Raw genomic sequence first — 13375 nt, 5'->3', positions numbered from 1 at the left:
CCTTTTCTTTTAAAAAAAAAAATCTACTTAAAGATGTTCTCCAGCCAAACCAGAATAAGAATGAAAATGAAGAATGTGACTAAGAGGAGGATATAGTGCTCAGGAAACCACAGGAAACCAGAGTAGCTTCCATACAGGTCTCAGTGACTGTTGACAATGTGTTTGTAAAACTGAAGACAGTGATTGAGAGAAGATGCTTAGAGGCCAGGTGCAGTGGCTCACACCTGTAATCCCAGCACTTTGGGAGGCTGAGGTGGGAGGATGGCTTGAACCCAGGAGTTCAAGACCAGCCTGGGCAACATAGTGAGACCCTGTCTCTATAGAAAAGAAAAATTAGCCAGGGTTGGTAGCACATGCCTGCAGTCCCAGCTACTCAGGAGGCTGAGGTGGGAGGATCCTTTGAGCCTAGGAAGTCAAGGCTGCAGTGTGTGGTGATTGCATCACCACACTCCAACCTAGGTGACAGAGTGAGACCCCATCTCAAAAAAAGAAGGAAGGAAGGGAGGGAGGGAGGGCGAAAGAAAGAGAGAGAGAAGGAAGGAGGGAGGGAGGGAGGGAGGGAGGGAGGGAGGGAGGGAGGGAAGGAAGGAAGGAAGGAAGGAAGGAAGGAAGGAAGGAAGGAAGGAAGGAAGGAAGGAGAGAAAGCGAGAGAGCAAGCAAGCTTAGAAGAGGTGTAACTTTTTTAAAACCCTAGTGAAACGAATCACCTCACTTCAGAACACATCTGTGGAATTTAGCAGATAGCTGATGGGATTCTCACACCCTGACTGTCCGTCTCAGCCATGAGTCTACTGAATCAAAAAGGTCACATCTCCTCGATAGCATTCTACACACAAGGTCACACACATACACACATACACTGACACACACACTCACACATCCTCTCTCACACACACACTTACAGCCTCCAGCCTTTTTCTCTCTCCTCTGCCCTAATAATGACCCACTCCTGGGCATGGTTAATGTCTCCTCATCCTTCAGCTCTCCTGTGTCACCTCCTCAGGAAGCCCTCAAGCCCCCAAGTCCCCAGCTTGGCTCAGTCGGGCTGCTGTGTTAAACGCTCTCAGCAAACCACATGCTTTGCCCAGTGCCCTGGTCCCCGTGTGTGAAGGCACGCCCACTGGCGTAGCAGGTGGGTGCCTCCCCGAGACAGGAGTAGGAAGGACAAGGCCTGTGTCTGGCTTGCTCTCCTCCTTGCCCCTAGCAGCTAGGACGGCGCCAACACTAGGGAGCAAGTTGTTCAGTCCCTGGTTGACGGATGAATGCATGGATGGGTTTGACCCAGGAAAGCAGGCACAAGGCCCAGAGCAGGGTCCCAGACACTCCAGATGGGCTCAGCTGTAACCAGGCCTGTCCCTGACGGCAGCCTGTGTCTCGGTAGAAATAACCACAGTCTGGAGTCAGACAGTGCTTGAGTCTGTGCTCGGTCTCTGGCGTGATGAGAGATCCAGGATAGCAATCCTAACAGCTAGCATTTATTGGGTGCTCATTTTGACGCAGCTACTATTATTATTCCCCTTTTCAGATGAGGAAATGAAAGCTTAGAGAGCGTCAGTGGCTCTCTCAAGGTCGTATCATTAATTAGCATAAACTCACCCAGTATCCGCTGGCAGTGCTGGAGGATGCACAACTTAGGAAGGGAGGAAAGAATGTCTGTCTGTCCATCATTCCTCCCAGCCCAGGGGTCCAGGAGGGTCCCACGCATCACCGTGATTCCCCTTCATCGCCATCAGCAAGAAGCCCTGGATTCTCTCAATTATGCCTGGTGTGCACCAGAGGCTAGGACCTGCCTGGCGGGCGCTACCTACCCTGCCATGACGATGAAGAAATCCAGGCGGTTCCATGTGTCCCCGAGGTAGCACTTCTTGCCAAAAATCCCCAGGGCCACCATCTTGAGCACCATCTCCATGGCAAAGAAGATAAAGATGAAGTCATCAAAGACCTGCAGGGGCAGGAGGAGGGAAGTAAGGGACAGGGTGAGGTTGCAGAGCAGGGCCCAGGGGTTGCAGCCACCGTGTGAGGTGGGGACACCACATGGATGCAAGGGGCCTGGGAAATACCCGGAAACTCCTCCCGGACAGGAGGAGAACCTCAGTGATCCCAGTCCAATGCAGTCATTTCATAGATGAGGAGACTGTGGCCCAGAGAGGGGAATGAGTTTGCCCAAGGTCATACAGCCCGTTCTATCTGTTCCCTAAGCCTGGGAACAGATAGAAGAGCCCCAGGTGGGGGTGGGGTGAGGGGCCGTCCCATATTCTCCCTAACAATTACCAAGCACTGGCTACACACTTGACCCCCATTCTCTCTCCTAATTCTCCCAAGGACCCCATGGGTAGTCCCATTTTACAGATGAGGAAACAGAGACTCAGAGAGGTTAAGCAACTTGCCCCACAGGTCACACAGCAGACAAGTGGCAGAACCAGGATTGAAACTCCGGTGGGTCTGACCCCAAAGCCCCCATGGAAGCAGCTGTCTCAAAGTAGCCCCCAGGCACAGGCCTCAGTGTTGCCTTTCTCTGCCCACAAAGGAGGCTATGAGATTATGCTTCCTGAGGGCGGGGACTGGGCGGAATTCCTGTTTCCAGGATTAGTGAGGGCTGCAGCCAACTCAATTCAACAAACAGGTGCCACATACCTACTGTGTGCCAGGGCTAGGCCAGTGGTGAGGACACAGAGGTGCTTGTTCGGTGAACTCACCATGAGGCTAACCAGGCCTGGGGCCGGGGGCTGCTGAGGAGCTTGTTACCCACTAGGACCCCAGACCCACCCAGAAATTCTGCTTCAGCAGGTCTGAGATGGGGTCAGGGGTCTGGATTTTTACCAAGTGCCCGGGGAGACTCTGGCCCAGTGCTGCCTGGGAGCTACTGAGTCCTATAGAAACCTAAGAGGCAGAGGCCGGGCACAGTGGCTCACGCCTGTAATCCCAGCACTTTGGGAGGCCGAGGCAGGTGGATCACGAGGTCAGGAGATCGAGACCATCCTGGCTAACATGGTGAAACCCCGTCTCTACTAAAAATACAAAAAATTAGCCAGGCGTGGTGGCGGGCGCCTGTAGTCCCAGCTGCTCAGGAGGCTGAGGTGGGAGAATGGCATGAACCCGGGAGGTGGAGCTTGCAGTGAACCGAGATCGCGCCACTGCACTCCAGCCTGGGGCGACACAGTGAGACTCTGTCTCAAAAAAAAAAAAAAAAAAAAAAAAAAAAACCCCAAGAGGCAGAAAGCAATGCCTCCCGGGAGGAATCTGGCTTTCCCAGGGAGAGGCACCGAGTGTTTCCACATCTGTAAAATGGGTACAACCCTAACATCTGTGCTACCCGTATACATGCTCTGCACAGGGTTATGTCAGGTACCAAAAGTCAAGCCCCACCCCAGGACCTCAGGAGATAACAGAATGTGAAACCAGAGGCCCGCTCCTAAAGGGCATCTAGGGCGGGGTGTGAACTCGGCCCCTAGTCCAAGAGCACGGGGGACGAAGTGCAGGTTGTAGGCAGAGGAGAGTTGGGGTCACTGTGCTTTGCAGGTGTGCATGTGGGGGGTGCAGGAGAAGGCTGGTGGGGGCACCCGGGTAGGAGAAGATTGAGGCCTGGACTAAGGTAGAGGCTTCAAGGTGGAGAGGACAGATAAAGGGAAGAGAGGATCCGAAGGCTAGTAGGTAAGACCAGGTGGGAGTGAGGAAGGGTCAGCCAAGTTAGTGCGGCTGGTGGTGGCTGAGTGCGGCAGCGCTTGGTAGTGCAGCGCAGGATGGGGAAGGGCACGGAGCGGGGCGGGGCATGGAGTGGGCGGGGCATAGGCCGGGTCCTGGAGGATGAGGGCGGGGCGGGGCGGGGCGGGGCGGGGCGGGGCGGGGCGGCCGGCTCACCTGCAGGATCTTGCAGCGGTCGGACAGGCAGTCCATGTCGTCGCACGGCTGGTACATGCCAAGTGTCACGCAGTTCAGCAGGATCACCAGCATGCTGACACATTCAAACCACGTGCACACCAAGTCAAGGACAAAGCAGCAGGTGGGACCGCCTGTGGGGGCTGGGGTGCACCCTAGAGTGTAATACCCGCAACCCACCACACACACAGGCATACACCCCATTCCTCATTCTTCTCCCTCTGGGTGCCATCCCTGAAACAGCTCAAAGCCCGTGGTGCCAGTCTGCCCCCATCACAACAGACATGGCCATATGCGCCAAACCCACCAGGCCCCCAGTTGCAGGACCCCACTCCTTGCCCCAGCCTGAGAGCTCCCCTCAGGCCCAGGGAAGGGAGAGGTTCCCGGAAGCCTGGCTGTCAGGGAACTCGGCTATCCCAGCCTCTCCACCCCAACTACCACCCTCTGACTGTCACTGCCTCCCTTCTCTGACCACCTTTCCCTCCCCTGACCCATGTTCCCTCCGTCTCTGCCAAGGTCTGGGTCTGGAGCCCGCAGAGGGCCCTCCAGTGGGGCTGAGATTGGCTGGATGGCCCCGTCCTTCTCTCCTTGCCCACTGCCAGGGTTAGGGCTCAGGTAGGGCTCATCACCTAACTCCAAAACACCCGCACCAAGCCCAGCCCTGGCCTGCACCACATGGGGTGGGGCTGGGCCCCCTCAGTCCTGGCCAGGCAGAAGGTCTCCTGCTGCGGAGGGGATCCAGAGCCGGCCATGAACCTGGCCTTGGGCAGGGCCTCTGGGCACAGCTTGCAGCTGGGGTGAATGGGCTCCCCTCCTGCACCTGGCCAGACTGCTCTCCTCACCACTGCTGAGAGCCCCTCCATGAATGCCCTCCTCCCTCCCTCCCAGGCCAACTCCTACCCATCCTTAGAACGCAGCCCGCAGTGTCCAGTCCCGCCACTCTCTATCCTCCCAGTCACAGGACCAGGGAGGTCAGGCCTCAAGGAGCTCAGGGCTGTGTCACTTCCAGCCCCCGCCTGTCATACCAGTAAGAAATCCGAAGTCTGCTCAGATCTCCCCAACGGGATCTCCAGTTGACTGAGTCCTGGGGCCTTAGAAAATCTGTGCCTACTTGAAAAGAGGCAATCCAGGATGAAATGGACTTGAGCCGCACATAGTATGAATGACTGAAGTCAGACACCAGGTGAACTTCCAGACTATGCAGCCTGACTGACCTTAACAGGCAATGACTGGAGTCGGGAGTAGGTTCTCCTTCTGTAAGAGGAGAGATGCTGATGGAACTCACCACACCCCACCTATGCAACCCCCTTTCCTCCCCCAGAAACTGAGTGTCAGGAAACAGAAAGGGGCTCTCATGCAGTAAAAGCAGCAAACAAGACCACGAAGCCAGGAGACCTGCATTTGAACTCGTCCCAGCACTGAGTGGCTCTGCGGTCTTCGGCAAGCCCCTCCTTGTCTCTGAACCTGGAGGTCCTCCACCGGATGACCAGGAGCCTCCCCATCGGCCCCCTGGGTCTGCCCTGGCCCCTCCAAACCACCCTTCCTGCAGCAGCAGTGGGCAGTTTAAAACATCAGTAAGACCACCTCCCTCCCCAGCACAAAACCCTGCCCCTGCTCCCGGGCTCTCTCAGCACAAACTTTGAAGCCCTTGCCTGGCCTGCAGGGCCCCACTCTGACACCCCATCTCCCTGGGCCCTAATACCCCATCTCCCTCCGCCCTGCCCATCTCCCTCCGCCCTGCCCCCCATCTCCCTCCGCCCTGCCCCCCCATCTCCCTCCGCCCTGCCCCCCATCTCCCTCCGCCCTGCCCCCCCATCTCCCTCCGCCCTGCCCCCCATCTCCCTCCGCCCTGCCCCCCATCTCCCTCCGCCCTGCCCCCCCATCTCTCTCCGCCCTGCCCCCCCCATCTCTCTCCGCCCTGCCCCCCCATCTCTCTCCGCCCTGCCCTCCCATCTCCCTCCGCCCTGCCCTGGCTCACTCTGCTCTGACCTCACTGGCTCCTGCCGCTCCTCGGACACACAATGAGTGACATCAGGACACTCCGCCTCAGGGCCTTTGCATGTGCTGTTCCCACTTCAAGGGCTGAGCTTCTAGCATCATGGTCACCTCCTCTGAGAAGTCTCCACCCAACCTCATCACCCCCAGCTGCCGCACGCCCTCTTCACGCCCTGCCACTGTCTTGCTGACATGCTCATTGTCTCTGCCACTACTCTAATCTACATTCCAAAGGGGACAGGGACTTTACACTCACGGCCTAACATCTAGTAGGTGTTCAATGAACATCTGTCGGATGAATAAATACAGTTGTCCCTCATTATCTGCCGTGTCAGTTACCCATGGTCCACTGTGGCCCAAAATTAGGTATGAGTGCGGTACAATAAGAGATTCTGAGAGAGAGAAAGAGGGAGACCGCATGACCACATTCATATAACTTTGATTATCATACGTGATTCTAATTGTTTTTTTTTTTGTTTGTTTGTTTTTTTGAGACGGAGTTTCACTTTTATTGCCCAGGCTGGAGTGCAATGACAAGATCCCAGCTCACTGCAACCTCTGCCTCCTGGGTTCAAGTGATTCTCCTGCCTCAGCCTCCCAAGTAGCTGGGATTACAGGCGCCTGCCACTACGCCCGGCTAATTTTTTGTATTTTTAGTAGAGACGGGGTTTCACCATGTTGGCCAGGCTGGTCTTGAACTCCTGACCTCAGGTGATCCACCCGCCTCAGATCTCCCAAAGTGCTGGGATTACAGGCATGAGCCATTGTGCCTGTCCTAACTGTTTTATTTTATTTTTTATTTTTGTTTGTTTGTTTATTTATTTATTTATTTTGAGACGGAGTCTTGCTCTGTGGCCAGGCTGAAGTGCAGTGGCGTGATCTCGGCTCACTGCAACCTCTGTCTCCCAGGTTCAGGCGATTCCCTTGCCTCAACCTCCTGAGCAGCTGGGACTACATGCGCCTGCCACCACGCCTGGCTAATTTTTTTGTATTTTAGTAGAGATAGGGTTTCACCATGTTGGCCAAGATGGTCTCGATCTCCTGACTTTGTGATCCGCCCGCTTCGGCCTCCCAAAGTGCTGGGATTATAGGCATGAGCCACCGCGCCTGGTGTGATTGTTCTATTTTATTATTGGTTGCTACTCATCTCTTACAATGCCTGATTTATAAATTAAACTTTATCCAGGTATGCAGGTATAGGGAAAAAACATAGTAAATATAGGGTTCAGTGCTATTTGTGGCTTCGGGCATCCACTGGGGGTCTTGGAATGTGTTCCCTGTGGGTAAAGGGGGGGTGCTACTGTAAATCTCTAGGGGCCCTGCCCACTCCAACATCCGGGGACTCGGGAGTGTCTCCAAGCAAACCCCTCACCCCTCCATTTCAAAGCCCTTGCCCTTAGCTGGGATGTAGCCACACCAGCCAAACCCTCAGCAGGACCCCACCCAGAGAGGAGTGGGAGAGGTGACCTGGTTTCCATGGCAACAGCCTCCCTCCCATCCCCAGCCCTGCCCACTTTGGGATGCTGCCTCCTCGTGGCCTCTCCTCAGCTCCTCCTGGCCCCAGCCCTGCTCCTTCCTGTCCCCTCACCCCACTGCCACTCTCCCGCCATAGCCTGTAATTAATTTCAGTCGCTGCCAGGGCCCCCTTCGAGCCTGAGCCTGGCTCCAACAGCAGCTTCATCATTAATTAACTTTTTTGAAGTTCGAACATTCTAATTACCAGAGAACATCCCCCATCCCCCTCGCCTTTCCCCTCTTCCTGTCGTGCGCTCTCTCCTTCCAGCCCCATCCTCTGCTCCTTCTGCCCCTCCTGCCAGTTTCAGGCTCAAAGTGCACTTAGCGGCGTCTCCCCGGAGCCCCTGCTGCCTCCTCAACAAGGCCCTGAGCAGTGGAGGTCAGCAGGCCCATTTTACAGATAAGGAAGGCTGAGACATGGGGAAATCAGGGGCCTCTCCTGGGTTTCACAGCTAGGAAGTACTGGCACAGAGATTCACACCAGGCCTGCTGGACTCCAAGGCCAGCGCTCTCCTCTGTGAAGTACGGCCTGTCTCTGCCCATGGCTCTCCTCCCTCCCCTGAGGCCTCTCAGCCCATCTTCAGTGTGTCTCCCCAGGACCCTGACCCAGGACCCTGACTCTGTATCCCCCAGCTCTGGTCTCTGCCCCTCCAATCTGCCCCACACGATAACCAGGCACTTGCTGTGTGCCCAACACAACTTGAACATTTTCCAAATGTTATCTCATTTAATCCTCACAGCTCTATTATAAGCCCCATTTACAAATAAGGAAACCAAGACACAAAAGGGAAACAGATTGGCCCAAGGTCACCAGCTGGAAAAGAGCAGAGCTGAGACACAAAACCTCAGGCTGGAGGCTTTTCCTGCCTCCAAGCTGTTTTGCCACTGCCAGGCTAATCTGCCTGAAACACACTCTCCAGATGCCTCTCTCCTGCTCAAGAACCTCCCATGGCTCCCCATCACCCTCCCAAGCCTGGTACGCAAGGCCTAGACTCTCGCCTCAGTGAATCCTTGCAGTCTTACCACTCACTGGCCTCAGCACACACTGAACTCCTCGCTTTCTCCAAACACGCCTTCTGCCTACACTTTCCCTTTCCTCCACCTCTCCAGCAGGCAGACTCTTTCAGAGCCCAGTTCGCAGGTCACCTCTTCTTGAAGCTTCCTCGGATGTGCCTCTTGCCCCTCACAAGGTGGTGGCTCAGCCTCCTCTCCAGAAGCACTCCCACTCCCACCTGCCCCGGCTAGCACGTACCACGGTGATGAATTTGGCAGTACCTCTGACGACTGTGTACCAGACACCCTAGGGACATGACCTCAGCTCTCACAATCCCCTGGGGATGGATAAGGAACAAGCCTGGAGAGCTGACACCACTCACACAAGGTCACCCAGTCCCCGAGCAGCCCAGATTGTCTGATTCGCAGCAGTGCTGGTGGCTGCTGCACAGCACTGCCTCTGTGGCCCATCTAACTCGCCCACTGCACTGGGTCCCCCCAGGGGGCAGATGGAGTGGCTTTCATCCCTGGGCTGCTCAGCTTCAGAAATTCAGCAATGGATGGTCTCAGCCCTTGCCCAGAGGTGCCCGGGGAAATCCCAGATGGCACAGCTTGGGCCCCTTCCAAGAGCCCAGGAGGCTTAGAAGTCAGGCCAGAACTGGCATCACTGCCCGCGGTTCCTGACACACTCCCCACTGGCTCAGGGATCAAAAGCACCAGCCCTCCTTGAAGTTAAACCAGACAGTGCAGCGTGGGGTAGGAGGGTGGCGGGGGGAGTCAAGGTCTCCGGCTTGAGCCACTCTGCAGCCTGGCCCGACGCCTCATGCTTCCACCATGAGTCACAAGTGTTGAGGAACTCTCTGAGAACACAGGCAAGCGAAGCCGCGAGGTTCGGGGACAACCTCAGGGAAGCTGGAGACCCAAGGGGGAGCACAGGATTTCTGGGTGACAGAGGGGGCAGGGCTGGAGTGCTAGTGCCACGACGGCAGGACGTCTTCAATGGCTCCCAACTGCCTCTCACAGCGAGGCTTGAAGCCCTGCGACGGGCATCCAAGGCCCAGCTGCCTCGCCTACTTCACCCCTCAGGCCCTCACTGCAGTCGGGGTGACCTTTGCCACAGAGCAGCCCTGCCAGCGTCGTTAGAGAGCAACGGCTCCAATCCCTCATTGCACTGATGGAAAACAGGGGCAGAAATCTGTCCCAGCTCCACAGCAAGCCCAGAGCAGAAGTGACACTTAGACAACAGACTCACCACCCACGGGGGTCCCCAAGCCACAGTCGATTTTTCAAACTCACACAGAAACCCTCCGCGTTTCCCCACACACTCGGCACAGCCGCAGCACCATCACTTTAAGCTGATTAGATCCCTGACGGGCAGCCCTGAGCGCCTTTGAGGAATACAGATGGAGAAACAGATCAATGGTGATGCAATCAATCGAGTTTCCTTGGCAGGCAAAGCCGTCCCAAGCACGCAGGCCTCGGGAAGAAAATCACTCAGGGTCTTTGGGTGCTGCTGCAGAGCCCCCCAGCGCCTCAGCACAGCCTGGGCCCTCAGCCCCACTTCCTACCCACGTCCCCGCACCACACCTCTCAAAGTCTTCAGAACTGGGGTCTCAGAGCTGAGCAGGGGGAATAAATGTGCTTATATTGTGTGCCTGTTGTGTGCCAGGCGCCAGCCTGCCGGTGGTAATAATGGTGACAATCGCGAACACTTCTTCAGTGCCCCTGAGTGTCTGTTTGCCAAGGAGCCTCCAAATCAAACAGCATGCATGGCCAAGCGCGGTGGCTTATGCCTGTGATCCCAGCACTTTGGGGGGCCAAGGCGGGCAGATCACCTGAGGTCAGGAGTTCAAGACCAGCCTGGCCAACACAGTGAAACCCTGTCTCTACTAAAAATACAAAAAATTAGCTGGGCATGGTGGCAGGCGCCTGTAATCCCAGCTACTTGGGAGGTTGAGGCAGAAGAATCGCTTGAACCCGGGAGGTGGAGGTTTCAGTGAGCTGAGATTGCACCACTGCACTCCAGCCTGGGTGACAGAGTGAAACTCCATCTTAAAAAACAAAAACAAACTGGCGTGCGTTATCTCATTTAAACCTTGCAGCCAGCACGGGAGGCAAGAGCCCCAGTAGCTGTGGACTCCTGGGACCAGGCCTTGCCACATGGTGTGCACCAGAGAGCCGCTTTTATTGTCATCCTCTCTTATAACAGGACCAAGGGGTCTCTCATTGTGGGCTTTAAAAAAAAAAAAAAAGGAAAAGCCACCTCCCCAGGAGAGGACTAAGAATCTCATGCTGGTATTACCCACTGGTTACTTAATATTACCTTGAGTAGAAAATAAGAGATGTGGCCAGGCATAGGGGCTTACACTTGTAATCCCAGCAATTTGAGAGGCCGAGGCGAGTAGATCATCTAAGTTCAGAAGTTCAAGACCAACCTGGCCAACATGGCAAAATCCCATCTCTACTAACAATAACAATACAAAAATTAGCCGGGCGTGGTGGCGCGCACCTGTAATCCCAGCTACTCAGGAGGCTGAGGCAGGAGAATCACTTGAACCCGGGAGACAGAGGTTGCAGTGAGCTGAGATCGCACCACTGCACTCCAGCCTGGGTGACAGAGCGAGACTCCATCTCAAAAACCAAAAAAAAAGCAAAGAAAAGAAGAGATGCTAGTACAGCCCCTGTGATAGATATCTGTCCTGCGGCATACTGAATCTTCGCCCACAGCCTTTTGTAAAGAATCCAGGCCGGGCTGGGTGCCATGGCTCACATCTGTAATCCCAGCACTTTGGGAGGCCGGGGTGGGCAGATCACTTGAGGTCAGGAGTTCAAGACCAGCCTGGCCAACATGGTGAAACCCCGTCTCTACTAAAAATACAAAAATTAACTGGGCGTGGTGGCGGGCATCTGTAATCCCAGCTACTCAGGAGGCTGAGGCAGGAGGATCGCTTGAACCTGGGAGGTGAGGAGGTTGCAGTGAGCTGAGATCGCGCCATTGCACTCCAGCCTGGGCAACGAGAGTGAAACTCCATCTCAGAAAAAAAAAAAAAAGAATCCAGGCCAGATGCAGTGGCTCACATCTGTAATCCCAGCACTTTGGGAGGGCAAGGCAGGAGGATCACTTGAGCCCAGGAGTTTGAGACCAGCCTGGGCAACATAGTGAGACCTCATATCTGCAAAAAAAAAAAAAAATTTTTAATTAGCCAGCTGTGGTGGTGCGCGCCTGTAGTCTGTTACTTAGAAGGTTGAGATGGGAGGATCACTTAAGCCCAGGATATGAAGGTCGCTGTGAGCCAAGATCAAGCCACTTCACTCCAGCCTGAGGGACAGAGCGAGATCCTATCTCAAAAAATAAAAATCAAAAAGAATCTGTCAACCAATTCAGGCCTAGCAATGAGCAGGGTCACCCTGCAACATCAGCGGAGTTCTCCCAAACTGGCTGATACTACCGTTATCCCCACTTCACAGGAAAGGAAACTAAGGCCACAGGAGGTGGTTCCAGGGTCACTCCCGTGGTATGTGGCAGGGGCAGGATCTGCACTGACTCTCACTGGCTGCAAATCCCATGTTCTCATCCACACATCCTGCCATCACCTGGCTCAGTGTCTGCGATGTGAGGGACCCCCAATTGAGATGGGTTTCATGGAATATTTGCTCTTTCCTCCCCACCCACATCGTCTCTCTCTGAGGCTCCCAGCCAGGCAGAGGGAAGCAGAGGCTGGGTCAGTGGTGAGCCCAGCCGGCAGCCCGTCTGGCTGTGTCCCTGCTGGGGACCCAGGCCTGTGTTGTATGCAGTGGGGTCAGGAAGAGGGATGTTTCAGCCCCTGCTGTGGTTCAGAAGGAAAGCTCTACCTGCAGGAAGAAGGGGAGGGGAAGCCAGCAAGGGCATGTTTGCCTCAAGGTCCGCCAGCCAGGAGGATCAAAACCCAGCTAAGCCAGATCATAACCACACCACATCCTAGCCACCAAGGCCTGAGAAGGTCAGGATGTGGACTAAGGGGACAGGGTCACCACGGAAGCCACTATGCTGGGGCTCCCTCAAACCTGCCAGTTCCCAGCTAGAAGAGCAACCGTGTGGAGGGGCAGTGCCCGGCGCCCGGGCAGGCCCTGCAGGGCAGCCTCCTCTCCAGGAGCCGAGCCAGAGGCCTGCACGGTTACCATGGCGACCACCACCCTCCTTCTGCAGGCCCAGGCAATAGTCAGTTTCTGTGATTCGGGGGGCTCTGGGAGGCTGGTGGGGGCGGGAGTGCTGGGTTTGGTGGGGGTGGCCAAGTTTGTTTTTATTTTTGTCAAATCTAAAATCTGATCCACTTCCCAGGGTGCGTTTCAGTTGTCTAAATAAATCAGGTGGAGAAAAGGGGCTGGGGGCTCCATCCTCCTGGATCGGGGAGGTAGGGAAGGTGGACCAGCACCTACACCGAGTGTCCCTCCCCTGCTGGTCCGCAGTGAACCCAAAGGAGGGGGAGCTCAGGCCTCAGGCCCTCCAGGCCTGAGGTTCCAGATCCCAGTTCTTGGGCCAGCTCCATGCTCCTCTGAGGCCAGGCCTACAAGCATCCAAGGACCACCTTCTGTATACGTGGCCTGTGCCTCAGGGTGCTGAGATGAACCAGGCTCAGCTCCTTCCCGGAAGGTGCCCGTGTGCATCCCTGTTCCAGGACCACCCGTGATGTGTGACGGTGTAGCATGTGTTCGAGCAACAGTGGCCACCAATTTGAACATCAGCTGTTTCAGAGCCTGGGGTTTTGGGAGGACACTCATTCACACATTCATTCATTCATTCGTTTATTCATTCATTGAATAAACGAATGAACTTCATCATTCATCGAAAGATCATTGACTGATCTTTACAGGCAGCAACCACTCTGGAAGGCTGCTCAGCAGCTTCTACTAAAACCAAACATAGGCCCACGCTAGGACCCAGCGGGGCCACTCCTGGGTGCATACCCAGGAGAAATGCTCACACACCCCGCAAAAAGCCACGTCCCAGAACAGGCAC

General features: G+C 55.5%; 1 protein-coding gene across 3 annotated transcripts in view; it reads right to left on the bottom strand.

The window, feature by feature from the left end:
* The window catches only part of CACNA1I (calcium voltage-gated channel subunit alpha1 I), a 131809-nt gene that overhangs the window by 86869 nt on the left and 31565 nt on the right, over window positions 1-13375 (bottom strand). For all 3 annotated transcript variants that reach the window (XM_055105365.2, XM_055105363.2, XM_055105364.2), the window contains exons 3-4: window positions 3859-3971; window positions 1809-1942 (exon numbers count right to left, since the gene is read on the bottom strand). In XM_055105365.2, the coding sequence (XP_054961340.1) occupies window positions 1809-1942; window positions 3859-3971 (247 nt within the window). The remainder of the gene's footprint in view (window positions 1-1808; window positions 1943-3858; window positions 3972-13375) is intronic.

The sequence above is a fragment of the Pan paniscus genome, chromosome 23, assembly GCF_029289425.2.
Source record: "Pan paniscus chromosome 23, NHGRI_mPanPan1-v2.0_pri, whole genome shotgun sequence".
Taxonomy (NCBI): domain Eukaryota; kingdom Metazoa; phylum Chordata; class Mammalia; order Primates; family Hominidae; genus Pan; species Pan paniscus.
This window is presented reverse-complemented; position numbering and strand designations above follow the sequence as displayed.